General features: G+C 31.0%; 1 protein-coding gene across 1 annotated transcript in view; it reads left to right on the top strand.

Moving 5' to 3' along the window:
- Positions 1 to 12651, top strand: part of LOC145255643 (14-3-3 protein epsilon-like) — a 32185-nt gene extending 19534 nt beyond the window's left edge. The window contains exons 2-5 of the mRNA XM_080114183.1: positions 6956 to 7155; positions 9044 to 9150; positions 9673 to 10016; positions 11118 to 12651. Coding sequence (XP_079970309.1) covers positions 6956 to 7155; positions 9044 to 9150; positions 9673 to 10016; positions 11118 to 11173 — 707 coding nt within the window. The 3' untranslated portion in view covers positions 11174 to 12651. The remainder of the gene's footprint in view (positions 1 to 6955; positions 7156 to 9043; positions 9151 to 9672; positions 10017 to 11117) is intronic.
- The last annotated feature ends 7057 nt before the right edge of the window (positions 12652 to 19708 follow it).

Here is a 19708-nt window from a genome sequence, read left to right as displayed (position 1 = left end):
TGTAAAAAGTAAACATCAATTAGCTTTCGTCGCCCTATGAAAAGGGAATAAGAGCTTGTTTTTCACAATGCGAAAATGCGGCTAAATATGAGAAACCTATATTGAAGCAGCACCAAAGATATGAAGGTTTATATATATATATATGTATATATATATACACACACACTAGCAAAAGTACCTGTCGATGACTAGGTTCAAAAACAGCCTACAGAAAATGGACTCTGATGTATGAAAAAGAAGGGTTGTAAATTTTGGTTGAATTTGGGGGGTATCAAAACCAAAGCATAATATGAAAGTAAAAATAAAATAAACCCCATAATTTATTATACCATACCTATTCACTGATACACTTATCACAATATTCTGTGGATCCGTATAAAAAAAAAAAAAAAAACTTGTAAAACTTTGACATTCTATGGAGGTCAGGCGTGAACGAACGCCCCATAATTTAATACCATATTTCTTCAAACTGGAACATAATTATCAAAGTAGATAGATATGAAAAGTCTTTATTAAAGTTTGTACCCATTTCCATTCTATGGAATTTTAATATACCATCCCTATTTAAGTTAAAACATACTTATCTAAGAATTATGTACATCTATATCAAAAACACTTGTAAACTTTTTTTTTTTTTTTTCCATACTTTGTGGACCAGGCATGTACGCAGACCCCACAATTTTAATGAATCATTATGGCAGATCAAACATACCCATTCCTGTGTCTTGATACATCTATCATTATGTGATCAGTTTTCTATAATAGTCAACCATATATGAGCCTATTCGTGACCAGACACACACACACACACACACACACAGACGTTCAGCTTTATATTATAGATATAATCTATATAAAGGTGAAAATCGGTGTCTGTGTACATTTCCCTACACAATAACTGTCAATTTTCAGTCTAAAATTTGATACACACGGTATGGAGATTTGGGTCACTTCCGGTTTGGCAGTGGTCGTAACAGCAAAGACGTCACATGTTTTTTTTTTTTTTCTCAACGCACACCTCCAAACACTGGGCACCCATGCTTTAAAAAAAAAAAAAAAAAAAATAACATTTTTAAGTGGGGAATCGCTTTCTGGTTAAACTATTTTGATAAGGCCTCTCGGGTCAGTATGGATGGCCAGAAGTGTTCTAAAGTCCTGGTTAGATGTAAAGTATTATTTGAAATTTGTAAGGAATATTTTTTTAAAAGGAGTTTGGATAAAACGTTTTTATTTAAAAAGTATATCCATTTTATATTAAAAAAAAAAAAAAAACAAACTTAATCAAACATTAAAATACTTTTAACAAATATAAAAAAAATTTAATCTATATTTTATGCAAAAATTTTCTCCAATCATTAATCAAACATTGGAATTTTTAGTGCTTATACATGTTATTGCTCTATTTTTTAAATAGTATTTTCAAGTTAGAAATTCAATTTGTACGATATTTTGCTTAAATTGTTAGGTAAAAGTACAGAATAGTTATAAAAAAAAAAATACCCTTCGTACCCCATGTTAAGAATGGCTTTCTAAATAATGCTGTTTCAGCGAAATAACAAATGCTTAAGTACCTAACTTTCTTTAAAGTCTTTATTTGCAGGTGTTCATTTTTTTTTATTTCTCACCTTGAAATGTTTTTTGCTTTTGATTACTAGTTTTGTTTCATTCGTCGCTAAAGAAATTCTTGCTTTTATAAACATTTTTGAGCTCCCCCTTTATTTTTAAAAATTTACCAAAAATCAGGAAATTAAACAATTTTAATTAAAGTTTCAGTATTTAACCAATAATGATCACAGAATATAATGAACACGTTATTTTTTATTTAAATCTTAGTGGAAATGTACTTTGTTTAAAAAAAAAATACCTTTACTAAAGTTATGGTTTTCAGTAGGGGGGGGTGAATTTTTTTTAATGAAAATGAAGTCATAAATTGTAACAAAACAAACTCCATATTAGTTAATTTCGATACAACTTGAAGAAAAATTAAGTTCTTGAACTAACGATATTATCATTGAATTAAGCGTTGTTTTATTTAATATTTTCACACAAAAGAAAATATAATTGCAAAAAATATTTCTACTTTTTTTTAAAATTAGGTTTTGCATAATTTTTTGTATGTAAGATGTTAATATTTCTCTTGCTTGCATGAATGCGAAACTTGCGGCGTAATATAATTTTCATACAATCTTGAACAATAATTTTAAAAAATTAAACTCAAAAATGGTAAGAATGATACAAACGTTCAGGATAGGAATGTAAGGATGCACGTCTGGAGGGAAAAGAAAACTAGCACTCTTCCTTTGAATCACATGACGTCATTTGCAGAGAGCCTTCCGACTGGTTGAAATTTTGGGTTTCTGTATGTCCGTGTTTACAAAACTCCCATTTGTTGCGATTTTTGAACGGCAGAATCTTATTTTTTATTTATTTATTCAATACCTTAGGACTTTGTTTTACTAATTATCTTTGAAATAGACCCACAAAGGTAATATTTATCTTAAACGATTTTTACAATATATTTAACTTCAAAATTTAGCTAAATTAGTTAGCTTGCCATGAAAACATTTTTCATAACTTTTTTTTTTTTTCTTTGGAAATACAAAGTTGGAAACCTACAAAAAAAATTATAAATCAGCTTTCAAAACTAGGTCCCCCTTCATCCATTTTTGCCCGTACCTAATATCAAGCAAAATACCTAATATCAAGTGAAATAAGAAAACAAGTGCACATCCCAAAATACGAGAACAGTAAACTTAACAATCACTTGTAACTGCCAGACTAACTAACAATCATGTACTTAACTAAAAATGTTTGGCAATGACTATATGCGGACCTTTAAAATGTATTCCATCTCGTATATCTGGATTTCATATTTCAAGTGATGTCTGCTTTGGGCAGGCATGTTTTTCAATCCACCTACAATTGTCAAGATTCCCAGGAATTTTCATTTATCAATCTAAGGGTAATTATATTGATCCTCTGATTTATGGGAGAGGGACCTGTTTTTAGTGGCATCCATCTGTAAGTCTGTTATTCCAGACAATTGCCAGATAACTGGCCATTAGTTTTTCCTGTAATTTTGCCACAAATTCAACTTATTTCATTGAATAGATGTGCACGGAGACTTGGTGCTAAAAACGCTCCGTTTTTATATTTCTCAACAAAAACTTAATATGTCTGACTATAGAGTGGTTTTTCACAGTGGTCAACTCAAATATACATATGTTAAGGCCTGAAACTACAGTTATCCATTTACACTGGGATTCGGCATCCCCCGGGGGTTCAAAAATGGTCCAAACACTTTCAAAATGACCAAAAATAACACTTTTTGCCCCATAGCGTTTGATCTATTCATTAGATTTTCCTGGAACTTGGCCAAAATGTGGAGGCCATTGTTCTTAATATAAATTCAGTATGGGTGACCGTGGCAAAATTCTCGTTTGCATTGCTCTGGGACTTTTAGGGCTAAAAAAAACATGCTTTTATATATATATATATATATATATATATATATATATATATATATATATTGCTCCAAAACTTTGTCTACATAGTGGTTTTCCATGGTGCTGAATTCAAATGTACATGTCTTAAAGCGTGAAACTGCACCGTTTATCCATTTTTCACTGGGATTTGTCATTCCCAGGAACTGAGAATGGGTCACACATGCCCCAAAATTGCAAAAACTGACGCTTTTTACCCCATAACTTTTGCCCCATCTGTTAGATTTTTCTGAAACTTGGCGAAAATGTGAAGGCAACATTGGTCCTTCACACTTTGCACATTCATTTTTTTTTTTTTTTTTTTTTTTTTTTTTTTTTTTTTTTTGTGGCCTCATCTGACATGAAGCACCAGCTTGTTAAGACTTATTCAATATATTCAGTGTCAGTATTATGCTTGTATTTGTGCACACGCAAATTACAAATATTTTAAATATTGAAAAAATTTTCCCCTTTGCAGAAATGTGATAGATGTGAGATATTCTCTCACCTCGGTTTTACCCTTGGTAGAATGACAGAAAACAATCATAAATCACACAACAGGCTCAACTTTAAACTTCAACGTATATTTTATTAAAATAAAAAGATCCAAATTGCAAAAGATGTGTCCTCTTTTCTTTAGCTATCTGCAGTGCAGGACTGGTAACCTCCAGAAAGGGTAGTCGTTAATGGTTTATCTTCACTGTTCGAAGAATAGTTGCAGCAAGTCAATGAGTTAAATGATGCCTTCCAAGGATAAATGCTGTGAGTCTGGTAGTCATCATAAAGTTCAGTGAATAACCACCCGAATGGTGGACATAGGACAGGTTAAATGTAGGCCTTAATTTCATCTCTGAGAGATGTTATATAAGTAATGATGAAAGTCAATCAATTCACAGAGCACAAGTGTGCCATGAATATAATATTTTGACTAACATAAGTGTTTGCAAAAGATAACATTTTGTCCCACATTAGGGGTTTTGAGGCTACAAGCCTCGAGTGAGTTTTCTTACATCCATTTCGACCTGTTGTCTTAGTAAAAACTGGCAGCCTGAAATACGAAAAATAGAACCAAAAATATGCCTCCGCAGTTAGTCAGTTAGGTTCAAACAAAATCGTAGGCGGTCAATGAGGAGCCTACTTATTTCTGCAGAATTTCTTGCATGGATTAGTGTTGAATGGGTCCGTTAAAATAAAGACAGAAAAAATACAATGTTTGAAGTGTTTTCTGTGTTCCTCTTTCTTCCCCTTCACCATCAAACTTGAAAAAACGCGAACGTTTACATGTCTCATTAACAGCTACGTTGCCAAGGAGTGGGTGCTCATTTTACATTAAATTTATATAGGAAAGTGATTCGCTTAAAAAAATTTTTAAAGGATGTTGAAATGTATTAGTCAAAAACTTTTTTATAAAAGTAAAACTATTTGATCAATTTACATTTTTTTATTTTTTTTATTTTAGTTTTGTCGCATTACATCGAAGTTATTATTCATTTTTTATATCGGTGATATTCTGGACAATTTATTTAGATACTTGATATTCGCTTACAGATATAATCCGGTAGTTTCATTGGTCAAAGTGCGCTAGAGTACCAACTAAAGATTTGTCGTTTAGTTATACACAAATGTCCTTGAACCATGTAATCACTAAAGCACTCTTAAAGGGCGACCCCCCCCCCCCCCGGTATAGAACAAAATTTTTTTACAGGCTTCACACTTTTAAATAGATAAAATACAATCACATAATTATTGAAAATGTGATCAAAATTTAAATTAATCACATTTAACAAATTGAAAAAATTAATGCAAGATGAAATTTAAAATGATTTAAATGTTTTATTTAATTTAAAATTAAAAACATTGACCAATAAAAAATTTTTGGGTATTTATGTAGTTTTGTTACTATGCTGAAATAAGTGTTATTTTGAAAGCCCTTAAACATGGGAAGGGTGTTTTGTAACTTCTTTGCTTCCACTTTATAATTTAAAAGAAAAAAAGTGAAACTTTAATTTAACCTGAAAAAAAAATTTTTTTAAATAGCGCGATAGCAAAAATGCGTAAGCACTAAATTTTGGTTTAATTTAACAGTAGATACTGTTCTTGGATGCGTATGATGGCAGGTGCTACTCTGCTTTTTTTTTTTTTTTTTTTTTTTCTCCCCCAGTTTAAATTTAAGATTCACGGTATCTTTTTAATTGTAAGGTGGAAAAACACAAGTTTAAAAAAAAACAAAAAAAAACACCCTTACCTCAGGTTAAGAATGGCTTTCAAAATATTTTAGCACGGCACCAAAAATACATAATTTCATAATACAAAATTTAATTTTTATTGGTCAATGTTTTTAATTTTATTTCAAATTAGCGTTTGTGTGTGCATGTAGGGGGAGGGTAAAGTAAAGAATAAGCGAAGTAATAACCCTGTTTCAATATTTAAAAAAGAAAAAAAAAAAATGATAAACTTTCAAAAAAAAAAAATCAAGACCTCGAACAAAACGAAATAAAACGGAAATGATGTATTGTTTATTGAAAAAAAAAGGAAAGAATTTTTTTTTTTTTTTTTGTAAGCAACTACAAAGTACAGAAAACCAAAACCAGTGTTCGTTCATAACTGTTCCTTATGAACGATAACGTAACAGTGTAAATGGGTGGCGGAAGAAGCAGGAATTTATTAGAGAAAAGATTTTACTACTTGCATTGATCTTAACTGATTTTGGCGGTGAACTCTCAACAGAAAAAAATATAGAAATCTACGATTAGCAAAGAAGTGGAGAGGTAATATGCCTAACACACCTCGGATATTGTGCTGCAGTTTCTGCATATTACATTTGCATGAAATGTCTTGATTTTTATCCTATTAAGGTCAAAATCACAGGAAAAAATGAGTTTTTATATTATATATATATATATATATATATATGAGAGAGAGAGAGAGAGATTATAAAAAAAAACATTTAATCATTTTAAAACTTCATCTTGCATTTGTTAAACAAATTTAAAAAAAAAAAATAAAGTGGCTAAATTAAATTTTAATTACATGATTACATTTTCAATAATTGTGATATTTTGTGAAACCTGCAAACAAACTTTTGCTTAATACCGGTGTCAACCTTTGAATCCCTTTTAGTGATTACATGGTTTGAGGATATTTGTACAGCAAATCTCCCGATTTGCTTTTCAAGCTTTAACACTTTGGACAACCACCCACCTCCCAATGTTTCTTACGTTATTGAAAGATACTTTCATTGGAAACTCCAATATTAGTATCATTCTATCTGTTACTAATTAGAATATACGCTTTGGTGGGAGACATCGGATTAAATTATTTTAAGTTTCACAATTTTTAAAATATACGTATTATTGTGCGCGTTTAAATTAATAAATTTGTTTCTTGCAACAAATGGCAATCATTTAAAGATGAAGTGAATCCTTATCTTTGTATATGTGACTACTAATGATTTTTCCTCCCCCTCTTTGCAGAGATGGTGGAAAATATGAAAGAAGTTGCGGGCCAGGGCTCAGACTTGACTGTCGAGGAAAGGAACCTTTTATCTGTTGCTTACAAAAATGTGATAGGAGCGCGACGAGCTTCGTGGAGGATTCTTAGCAGTGTAGAGCAAAAAGAAGAGCCCAAAGGTTGTGAGCAGCGGCTAAATTTGATCAGATGTTACAGAGCAAAGGTTTTATTTTATTTTATTTTATCCCCCCTCCCCTCTTTCCAATCTGTTTCTAGCCAGATTCCAAAAAGATGCTTTTCAAACCCACATATTCCAAAAAGATGCTTTTCAAACCCACATATTCCAAAAAGATGCTTTTCAAACCCACATATTCCAAAAAGATGCTTTTCAAACCCACATATTCCAAAAAGATGCTTTTCAAACCCACATATTCCAAAAAGATGCTTTTCAAACCCACATATTCCAAAAAGATGCTTTTCAAACCCACATATTCTAAAAAGATGCTTTTCAAACCCACATATTCCAAAAAGATGCTTTTCAAACCCACATATTCCAAAAAGATGCTTTTCAAACCCACATATTCCAAAAAGATGCTTTTCAAACCCACATATTCCAAAAAGATGCTTTTCAAACCCACATATTCCAAAAAGATGCTTTTCAAACCCACATATTCCAAAAAGATGCTTTTCAAACCCACATATTCCAAAAAGATGCTTTTCAAACCCACATATTCCAAAAAGATGCTTTTCAAACCCACATATTCCAAAAAGATGCTTTTCAAACCCACATATTCCAAAAAGATGCTTTTCAAACCCACATATTCCAAAAAGATGCTTTTCAAACCCACATATTCCAAAAAGATGCTTTTCAAACCCACATATTCCAAAAAGATGCTTTTCAAACCCACATATTCCAAAAAGATGCTTTTCAAACCCACATATTCCAAAAAGATGCTTTTCAAACCCACATATTCCAAAAAGATGCTTTTCAAACCCACATATTCCAAAAAGATGCTTTTCAAACCCACATATTCCAAAAAGATGCTTTTCAAACCCACATATTCCAAAAAGATGCTTTTCAAACCCACATATTCCAAAAAGATGCTTTTCAAACCCACATATTCCAAAAAGATGCTCATTTAATTTTGTGTTGACCTATAAATTTTTACTGGGAAATTTGTATATACCAGGGTTCATACAGCCTTGGCTTTTCGCCATGAACAGACCTTATTTCTATTAACTTGAAAATATGGAAAATGTCCTAAAAGGGCTCTGAAGATTAAATACAATCTTCAGAGCCCTTTTAGGACATTTTCCATATTTTCCATATCCAGTAAAAATTTGAAATATTTAAAATAAAATCGAAATAAATACTATTAAATTTAAGTATTAATAATATGCTATAAAATAATTTAATATTAAAAATAAAATTGAAATATTGTCAATACAAATGTTATGTTTCTTTAATCAGGAAACTACCTGAAACTTTCCGTATAACATCAGGTAATTTTGTGCTAAAGGGATATAACACTAGTATCCACAATGCTATAAATTTAAAAGTAAAATGAACTCCGATGTAAAGATGACTGTCGACAAATATATTTATGTAAAAAAAGGCATTTGTTTTGATCAAAATAAAAGTGCCTTGAAATCACACATGGCTGGCACTAAACACAAAACAAATGAAAGCTGTAAATAATTGATCAGTTTTGTGTGTTAGAGAACTTCATGTAAATAACTGCAACATTTAAAACTACTTCATGAAATAGATAAATGAAAATGACCTTTCCTGTTAATTTTTTTAATCATTGTTTGTATTATCAATTTGTTTTGAAAACTTGAATTTTGTCGGCAGAAGACATGAAAGTTTGTACGAACCCTGTGTACTTTGTTCTGAAGATTATTTATCAAAACTATTAAATTGCCTTGTTTGTCAATTTTTAAAATAACTTTTTTTATTGAAATTACTTTTTAAATTGATTTTGACATTTTTAAGACGTAACTGATTTTTTTCAGTTTTTTTCTTGTCCATATATATAATTTTCTTGCCCAAAAGTGATTTGGAATAAGCTTTTTAATTTCATTTTTTTGTCACTTTTTTTCCTTTGTAGGTCGAGTCGGAGCTAAAAGATATTTGCAACGATGTTTTGTCTGTTTTGGAGAAAAAACTTTTGGTGAATGCAGACACAGGTGAATCGAAAGTATTTTATTTCAAAATGTGAGTAAATTTATTCAATTTCTATTTCTTGTATCAAGTTGTTCAGAACTTTCTCCAAGAATCTTAGTATTTTGTTATAATGGAGATTGAGTGTCTTCAAATTGAAGCTACGTCGTAATTCTCAAATATTACATTTTTAAAATCTATTTACAAAAAAAAAAAATTTCTTTTTCACCTAAAAATGCCCTCCATAAAATTACGAAAATTATAAACTCATTTCAACACAAACTCAAGTTTCATGATTTTTGTTTGGCTTGTTTTTAAAATCAGTCGAGCATATTTTGAGAAATACAAAAATTTTAATTAAGCAATATTGCAAGGTTCTTTAAGACTTTTCATAACTTTCTTTTCCATTTTATTTAGCTATCATTACGATGGCTAAATAAACATACCTTGTCCAGTGATGTAATAGTTACATTGATGATTAAACAGTTAAGATTAAGCCTTGGCTGCTTTTTATGCTTTCAGCATAATTTTTTATTTTTCCTCTTCATATTCATTTATGTTTGTTTTTTCCTTTAGGAAAGGTGATTACCATCGCTACCTTGCTGAATTTGCGACTGATGCTGATAAGAAAGAGGCTGCCGACAACAGTTTAGGGGCTTACAAAGCAGCCAGTGACATTGCCATGAATGAGCTGCCACCAACTCATCCCATTCGGTTAGGACTGGCTCTCAACTTTTCTGTATTTTACTACGAGATCCTTAGCAACCCGGAACGAGCCTGTCGACTTGCCAAAGCTGCATTTGACGAGGCCATTGCTGAACTGGACACTCTTAGTGAAGAGAGCTACAAAGATTCCACCCTTATAATGCAGCTTCTCAGAGATAACCTCACTCTCTGGACATCGGATATGCAAGCTGATGGTATGAAATTTGTTTTTGTTATTTCTCCATTTCTCGAGAGCACAAGTGTGCCTCAACACTTGATTTTCATTATTAGATTGACATGCAAATTATGCATTTGGTTGACAGCACTTCAAAGAGCATTGGTTAGATCTCACTGTTTCTCTCTTGGATCGGGGCTTTTATTTGTAACACCTAAAATCAACGTCATCTCCTTTTAACTCTAATGCTTGGATCCCCGTTTTGTCCCAGTCGGAACAAATGGCGCCCTCAATGATAAATCTCTTAGAACTGACTTTGATTTCAGATCTAAAATGAAAGACTTGTCTGTTAAGATCTCTAGAAAACCTGGTTGGTTCACTTACCATACTTTAGATTCAGTTTTTTGCCTATATAAAAACTAGGTCACATTTGAAGTTATTCAAATTGAAAGTCTATAATTGCAAAAGGAGGTAAAAATTTTCAATGTTTGTCTCCTACACACACACACCAAAAAAAAAAAAAAAAGTAACAGTTTGAAATCAAGCTTAAAGTATTGTGCATTTATCACATTTTCTAAGAATACTTTAAATCATTTTTTAATCTGGATGATTTTTTGTTTTTCTGCATACATTTTTCCTAAAGAAATAATTCTATGGTGCTTTTAAAATCATTAGGCGTTTGGTATGTGAAATAGTCTGGTTTTCAAGGTATCGACTAAATGACAGTAAACATTAATTCATTTGTGTGTCCCTTAAAATCCTTGAAGTTGTGATAGCTCATAGCTTTTTATTTTGTTCCCATCTCCCAGACATAATGTTAGTTTCATTAAAGTTGCTCAACTGAACTCCAATCTTGGTTCCTTGTCTGACATTTACAGCCAGAACTCATTGCTATCAAAACTGAAAAATAGTTTACTTTCTCATGTGTTTAGTGTTGGGCAGAATTTCTGTGACTAGGCTTTCAGCTTGTGGGATTGCTTCCCTTCAAATTACAACCGAGTGGCTTTTCAAATTTTCTTTTTATTGATTATGGTTGATGCACGTTTTTTTTTTTTTTTTTTCCTCCTACTTGAAATATTGTTCTTGTCTATTATACCAGCTTTTTTTAATTATTAATATAAATACTTTTCTTTGTTTCCAGAATGCGAACAGAAGACTGAGCAGCTGCAGGATGTTGAGACTGAGGAGGTGTCATAAACTGTGGCCCATTTTAGTTTGAATCTTTGCACATTACAACAACACTCATATGAGAACAACAATTAATAATATAATAATTACCAACAACAACTTTGGTCTCCTTGTCACTCTCTTTCTCTCTCTCTCTCTTCTGGCCATGACGATGATCATTTTTCTCTTGTACATTGTTCTGTATTATTATGTTATTTGTATAAAAGTGACCAACCAAACCGTGTCCATTATTCCATAGTGTTGCAAAAGGCCAGTCATGACCGCTATTGAGTGGAAGGGAGACACACTTAGAAAAGTTTGGGGGTAGGGGAACAAGGGTAATTAAGGAACAGAAGAAAAACACTTGCCTCCTCCTCCTCCTCCTCTTCTTTCTGATTTCATTTTTCTCATTCTTTTTTCTCTCTCCTTTAAACTTTGCCTCATTTTCATTAGTCTGCTACTACCACCACCACTTATTCCACTACTACTATTGTTAGTTGTGGTTGGTTTGACCGAACCTGCTATCTTTCTCTCTCTTTTTGATTTCTGTAAATTTGTCTCCCTTGTGCGTGTTTCTCTATCCTCCTCTCTTCTCTGCCCTGGCTAAATGTGGACCAATTTAGCCCCGTGTCTTTCAATTATAATTTTGGACCAGTCTTTACTTTCAACATTCAATGGGGATAAACTAAATTTTTTAAATTTAGTTTTGCATGATTGACAAGACTATTCTTGGGGGTTGGAAGGAGGTGTGGGAGGGGCTAAAGTTGGGGTTCAGGAGGGAAAATAATCCTCTTTTCTGGTGCATATAACTTGTCTCAGCCGGCTTGATCTTGACTGTAAACTTTTAGATTTTTTTTATGTTCAGAAAGAAATGTGTAATATCTAATTTGTGTGGTTATAGGTGGGCAAAGTTTTTTTTGTTTCAATTTAGTATTTCATTTCAAGATAATGTTTACTTAGACCAGCTTTTTTTTCAACTTTTGTAATATGTTAAAGTTATGAAATAATAATTTGAGATGAAGGCAGTCTGAAATGTTTTCTAACAAAATGCATTATTTTCTGTGGTGGACCTTTTTTTTTTTTATTATATATATATATATATATATATATATATAGTTCTCATCTTTGTCCTCCCTCAATGACCCTCCTAACCTTTTTGCGTTCTTTGTGCGCTGTTGTCCTCTGCTGCTGCCGCCCAACCTCTTCTTTCTTAAAGTTGGTCACACTTTCCTATCCCCCTTCCTTCCTGCCTCCTTTCTTTTAAAAAAAACTCAAAGGTTATTTAAAAAAATGTATGTAATTTTAAACAAATTAAAAATTCAATTTTTAAAAAGATTTTTAAAAAATAAACTAAAAATTAAAAAAAAATAATAATAAACCAACAAAAACTGGAGATTGCTAAAGTATTTCATGGGGTTAAAATTGAAACTATTTTTTTTTATGCTAATTTGACAATTGTTTTTGGTTTGTAATTCGAAATAAAGCTTAGGAAAAAATTGTCTTTACAACTGATTTCTTTTGCTCTCTTCCTTCCCCCTCTAATCCTTTTTCTGGTTGAGGAGTCTCCTCTGAGGACTTCACAAGCCAATGTTTTTGGTTTCAATATAGCATGAGCTAATGATTTTCAGGCCTTTAAAAAAAGAAAAAAAATTTTTTTCATCCTACTCCTCTGCACCAAAACTTTTTTTCTAACAAGTCTTCAAAGGCAGTTCAAAAAAATGCTGGTTTGGTTGCAAATAAATATTTAAAAAAAAAAAAAAAAAAAAAAAAAATTCTTTTTTCCATTAATTTTTTTTTTTTTCTTTCCCTATGTGTATGTGTTCTGATCTTGCATCATTTCTTGATCCATGGATGAAGTTTAAATTGAGGGAAAAGAAAAAAAATTCCAACAAATAATTTTTAAGTCATGATATTTTGATCTGAAATGTTAGAAGTTTTTAGCTTGAAAATCTTTTCCACATTGTTCATGTGCTTATCTCTATATACAAAATACCGTGTGTGCCGACTACTGCATTGTGTTAAAGCTATATTTTTCCCATCTTTTATTATGCAGCAAGAAGCTGTGCCTAATTACTAATAATCTCCTTAGACAACTACCGTCATTATTAGGATAATCTTCCAGTTTGTTGCAAATGTCTGTTCCAATTCTTATATTATTAATTGCAGCAGCCATCTTTCTATTAAACTTGTTTGGCTTGACAAGTCAATGTCTTTATGCCAAACTCTGCCCGTAAGTCTTAACATTTTAAATGGGATCTCATTGGCAGCAATTTTCAGTGTTGACTGTTGCAGCAATTTTTTTTTTTTTTATCATCGTATCTGCTTTGCAAAAGAAAACGTAACCATAACATCCATGCTCATTTATCGACTGCTTTGGCTTTTTTGAAAATTCTTGCATGGATGGGTAATGTGAACTTTCTGTTACATTAATAGCAATAAATTGGCTTCTAAACTTTAAAAGTTGCTCCAATTTCCAGTAGTTTTGTTTCCTGTCCTTTTGGATTTTTTTTTTTTTTAAATTTCCACCCCCTCCTAAACCTGGAATACTACAGCTTCTGCATCTTGAAAAGAAAATCTCTGCTGCCTGGGTTTGTGAAATTTTTCATGACGGTCTACTCTGTATAACTGTGTATTGTCCTCGGAAATAAACTTGATTTAACTCCAGAAAGACATGCTGCACTGTCATTTTCCTACTTTTGGAGTCTTGGTTCTCTTTGGATAATTGGAAATCTTCAATTTTTTTCAGACATTTAACTCCCTTTTATTAAAAGCATAATCTTTATCAACTTCAATTGAGCTCATCCTCTCCAAACTCGGTACATTGAGCCACCATAGTGTACTGTTGGTCATGTCCCATATATAATTTATAATAGGAATTTTTTTGTTACCATATTCAATAAAAATACTAACAATGTTGGAACCATGAAAGAATTTCTTTGAAAGCGATCACTCTTACTCCCAATTCACTATTTTATCAAATATCTGCAAAAGAATGTACAAATGATTTTAGATGCAAAACAGAATCTATTAAATATTAACTTTAAATTGAAATAACAAATGTCTTACATCAAATTTAATGCAATGACTTAACTGAACATGTTCAAACTTTTATTCTCAATCCGACGAGATTAAGGAAATTAGTCGTTGTAGTCATGCGTATGAATCTCTTAGGAAAAAAATTTCACGTGACAAGCCATAGTTTTAAATGCATGTACTTTTATTTTTTTCCTAACTTGAACATAAAGATAACTTTTAAATTGTGATCCCTTTAACAAGACATATTAAACTTTGTATTTTCATGTGTTCAGGATATTTAACAAAGAAGCTTGGTTGCTGCTATAGTTTTTGTAATTTTTCAAAGTAAGTCTTGTGTACGAATAGGTTCCTATTAATTTAGGAAGTTTTAACTATTCAAAGTAATTTTTTTTTTTTTTTTTTTTTTTTTTTTTTTTTCCCCAAAAAAGTTTTTGCTTTCAAAGTTTCTTTCCTTTGAAATTTTTAGAGTTAAAGAATATTTAGCTTTCATGAAAAGCTGTAAAACTTTTAAGAATGAGTAGTTATATATATATATATATATATATATATATATATATATATATATATATATATATATATATATATATATATAAGCATATAAATGGGAAATCTTTCTAAGATTTGATGATACAAGCCTTCGTACTAATAATTCTTGTCCTTAGATTGTTTTAACTAATATACTCAGCTTTTTAATAGCATGACTAAACATGTCCAAACTTGACAATTGTTGAATATATTTTTAGTCTCTGTCCAAACCATAAACATTAACCAACAAGCCTCTTGTCATTTTTGTTTGTTTCTAAATGAACTAAAATCTCCAACCTCTAAAAACTAGTTTGATTTTTAAACAGAACATGAAACGGACAGAATTAAATTGTTTTTATTTTTAAGTCTACTTCTAAAGTATGTGCACTATTTCTACAAACTTAAAAATGTATATCACAACTTTTAAAAAAAAAAAAAAAAAAAAATATCAATCGGCGAATGCTTGGACCCACGAAGAATGATGGCCTTCTGGATTTTTTTTTTTTTTTTTTTTTTTTTTTTTACAAAGGAATCCCCCACTTATAAAGGCCACTTGAAGATAAGGGTTAAAGAGTGTACAATAGTTAATTGGACAATATAGTAATCATTAATAATGGAAATTTGGTAAATTTGTTTAAGTGGAACGGCTCATGAAGAACTTGTTTACGTTGGACTTGAAGATGGTCAGGTAGTCGGCTGGAAAGCAGGCCAACGGAAGACAGTTCCACAGGCGTGCAGTTCTAAGAAAGAAACTTTGTTCATGGAATCTACATTTAGGTTTAAGCACAGAAACTTTTTTTTTTTTTTTTTTAATATAAATTCTTTTGTGGTATCTTGCTTTAAAATGACCAGACTAGTTTGAAATAACGTTTGTTTTACCCAGTGGGCATGATTGGCTAAATTTATCATTTAGTGACTTTTTTATTTTTATTCTACATCATTTTAAGTCATCAGCATGCATTATGGAACTTGTAAAACCAATACATGTGTTTGGAACTTGTTGCTTAATAACTGAGGATCTTGTGTTATATTCTCTGACCTTTATTTTGATCTTTAATTTTTTTAATTTCTTAGATAATCTTAACTATTTATGGATATCCAGTATAAATGCTGACACTGCAGTAGTCTGTTCAGAAAAATACATTACAATTTAATCTTAAACTTTTACTCAAAGTTTTGGTGTTGGTCATTTTTCATTTTCATCCCTAACAATAATTGAAGGCTAGTAAATTAACATGGGGGGGGGGGATTTATTTTAATTTCAATTAAAACTTGATTAGAATTTTCTAACTTAATGATTATTTTTTTTTTCTATAACAAGTTTTCATTTTTTGCTTGCCTTGCAAAATTTTCCTACTTGAAATATTCGACATTTTTTAAGAAAATATTTTAACATTGTTAAATTTTTATTTGATGTGAAATTTGTCTTTACACTTGAAACCCTTGTTAAAAATTTAGTGTCCTAAAATTAAAAAAAAAAAAAAATAAACATAGCTGTTAAATATTTGTCGAGGAATTACAAAATTACCAAATAACTATTTATACTAAAATCGAAATGATCATTGCTTGAAAAAAATAATGGTTATTTGAACCAATATGCAAATTAACCTTGCAACTCCATATAAAATAAGTAGTTTTATTAAAAAGAAATCTTATGCAGACTCGGATTGACTTGAAATATTCTCAACTTTTACATTGATATTGTACACGTTAGATGAGTCGTTGGCATAATGTTATGTAATTATGATATAAATGATATATCCTAATCTAGTGAATCAGGATTTATTTATTTTTATTTTTTTTTTTTTTCGATATGTAACAAAGAATGAAATCAGGCTTACAACCTTCAAATTATTCTTTTCCGAGATTCCAATTAACATCTCTTATACAAAAGTTTGAAATGTTAATGAAAAAGGTATATTGCAGTAGTCATCCCCCACCCCTTTTTCCTTATGTTTTATATTGAGACGATCCTTTAGCTCCAAGCCTCTAGCATTAATAGATTAGTTGTCAAACATGCAGTGTAGTTTAAAAAAAATTATCCAACAGATAACTGTGGCTCAAAATTAATTTCTTTCTATACTCAAGTTTTACACGTTTGTGTTTTCTCTTCAAATTAAGTTTTCATATGAAGTTTTTGGGTTTGTTAGAATTCCTTGTGCTGATTTTAAAACATCAGCAAAAATCCGTAACCAATGTCAACTACACAGGACCTCTACGTATGAAAGACTCTGCTTACAAAACGTGATGTGAATTTTTCTTTCAGAATACATGGAAAGACTTTCAGCCACCTAATTTTTTTTTTTTTTTTTTTCATGACATGAATTTATTTCTACTTACCCACCCACCCTACAAGTTAATCATATTTTAAAAATTAAAAAAACAAACTAATGTACGAATTAACATATTTGCAGAATAAAGATTGAAAGATTTTATTATACACCCTCTGAAATTTCTATAAGGAGTGAAGTGTTATTTTTCTTAGAAATCTCAAATTAGGTGTAAGAAAATAAACCTATTTCGCTTTGAATATTTTTTTGTTCCATGTACCTGCGTCCTCATAAATGTGATTAGTTGTGACATTACAAGTAATGATTTTTTTAATTTTACAAGTAATGATGATTTTTTTTAATCTAAATATAAAATTCTATCGCGTGTCAACATTTTTTTAAGTGAAAGCATTAACTGTTATGTTAGGTTTTGCTCTTATTTCATTCTATTATAAAATTTAATGAGTGTTTCATAGGGCTTTGAACGGATTAGACTACTTGTATGTAATATGCTTTTCATTATACAAAATCCAAGCCGGAACGAATTGATTCTATGGTTAGTTTGGTTCATTTAACTGATATTGCAGCAATTGCTTCATTTGGTTTTGGTAATAAAAATGCTGAGTGTTTCCGATTCCCAGTTGGGAAATGTCTTGTCTCCTCTGTTGTCAGGTCTAAAAGGGGTCGTAATAGTCAAATAATTTGTGGCACTTAAGGTAGATATTTCTTGTTATACAGTGCTTCCTTGTACTTGGTATATCCAGGTGTTATGGAGATGATGGCGGAAGTGTCGGATGCTGAATGCATATGACAACCAAAGTTCTAACTAAACAGTTAAAAGCATTCTTTCCTCTAGTCTGCTGCATCATGTCCACCTGACCATGGCTGGGGTCATAATGAAACCATTACAGATTTGCCTAAATGCAGCATCATTCAATCCTGATTCTGAGTTGGGGCAAAGACAGTCCCCCCCCCCCTCTCTCTCTCTCTCTTAAATACTTCAACTTTTATCATGCAAGTTTTTTCGTTGCTTATTTTCATTTTTATAAGAATTTTTTGTGCTTATTTACATTGATCTTTTAAACGCATTTCAGGTGAAAACATTACATATTTGCATGTCCTGGCAAAATTATAAATTTGAAAAAATCATCCAATAGATTTTTTTTTTTTTTTTTCCAAGTCGTGAGAAATAAATCAGTTTGTCATACTGAATTGGTTGCATAACTCTTCCACATTTAAACATACGATAATCCGATAAATTCTATGTTTACTTGTAATTATTTTTCATTTTAATTTATACTAATGTTTTCACCTGAAATGCATTAGTTTAAATCATCTATGTAAACTAGCATCGCTTTTGTTTAACACTTAGATGTGGTTCGTCTTCATCTCATCCTACAATTTTTTTTCTTCAGATCTGAAGGAGCTTTCCCCCCCCCATTTATTTTTGTCTTTTCTTTTTTTTTTTAATTGTCCTCCCTCCTCCCAAGTGTTGGAAGTGAGGTTAGTAAAAAGACGATACACACAAAGGCTATACGAAATAGGATTGTTGATCCAGTAGTAATTAGAAGAAAGAATAAAAATATAGGAAGTGAGGTTTGAAAGACAATGGTGGGCAAGGTGTTGGAAAATTGGATGGTTGTTAAACCATGCTGACTGGACACAAGGACAGTATATTTATTTATGTTTACAGACGGTGAGCTTGCGGCGGTTGACTTTTTTTATTTTTTATTAGGTCGATTAATGGCTTGCGACTCTGAATACAGCTTCTAAAATACTGTTGAGAGGATCAGAATCGGAAAAAAATGGTCTACAACAGCATTGGGGTCTATGATTGCTGTTGAGAAGCAACACATGATTTCACAAAGAAATTTGAAAAACTTGACAAGAATTTCCCCAAATAATCTTTAAAAGCAAGTAAAGACCAGGGATTAAGTTTTCCATGATTTCGGATTTTAGCGTCTGAGTGATATAAAAAAAAAAAAAAGCCAATAGTTTGTCGACATCTCTTTGATCGCCAAAGTCAACCAAAATAGCAATTCAACTTGCATAAAAAGAAAATGTAGATAAAGTTCTTAAAAACGGCAAAAAATTTCAACTGTATGTATTAAGTTGCATTTTTTTTTTTTTTTTTTTTTTTTAAAACAATTGCTTTTCATCATCCGTTTTTTAAGACCCCATTAGTCAAGTTTGATATAAGCATTACTTTATAGCCAAATGTATTTAAAAAAAATGATCTTTATTTTTAGTTGGTATATACAATAGTTTCACAAATTTTGTTACTAAAAATAAACTTCTATTTGCAGTTCATGTAAAACTTTGGTGCTTCTATATTATAAAAAAAAAAAAAAAATATTGAATTTCAAGTAAAACAAATGATACCTACGTAATTGTCATGTCTTAAATATTAACATATCCAAAAATTATGGAAAACAAAGAAAAATAATTATTCATCTACATGAGTTAATCAACAACCTCGATTCCAGTAAAGCAACTGTCCCTGATGGCATTCCTATTATAGTGATGAAAAAGCTTCAACCAGAACAAGCTCACATATTTACAAAGCTGTTTAAGCATTGTCTTAAGAGAATTGCTTCCCAACACCTTGGAAAACCTTAGTAGGTCCCGTATTTAAAAATTCAGGTGATCTGTCATCTCCCTCTCAATACAGATCAGTTTCCTGTGCATCATGAGTAAGTTGCTGGAATCTGTTAAATAGAGAAGTCAACAACCT

Source organism: Euprymna scolopes, chromosome 31 (genome assembly GCF_053919585.1).
Source record: "Euprymna scolopes isolate OS-2025 chromosome 31, ASM5391958v1, whole genome shotgun sequence".
Lineage (NCBI taxonomy): Eukaryota > Metazoa > Mollusca > Cephalopoda > Sepiida > Sepiolidae > Euprymna > Euprymna scolopes.
Note: the sequence above shows the minus strand (reverse complement) of the source record. Positions and strands in the feature narration are given on the sequence as shown.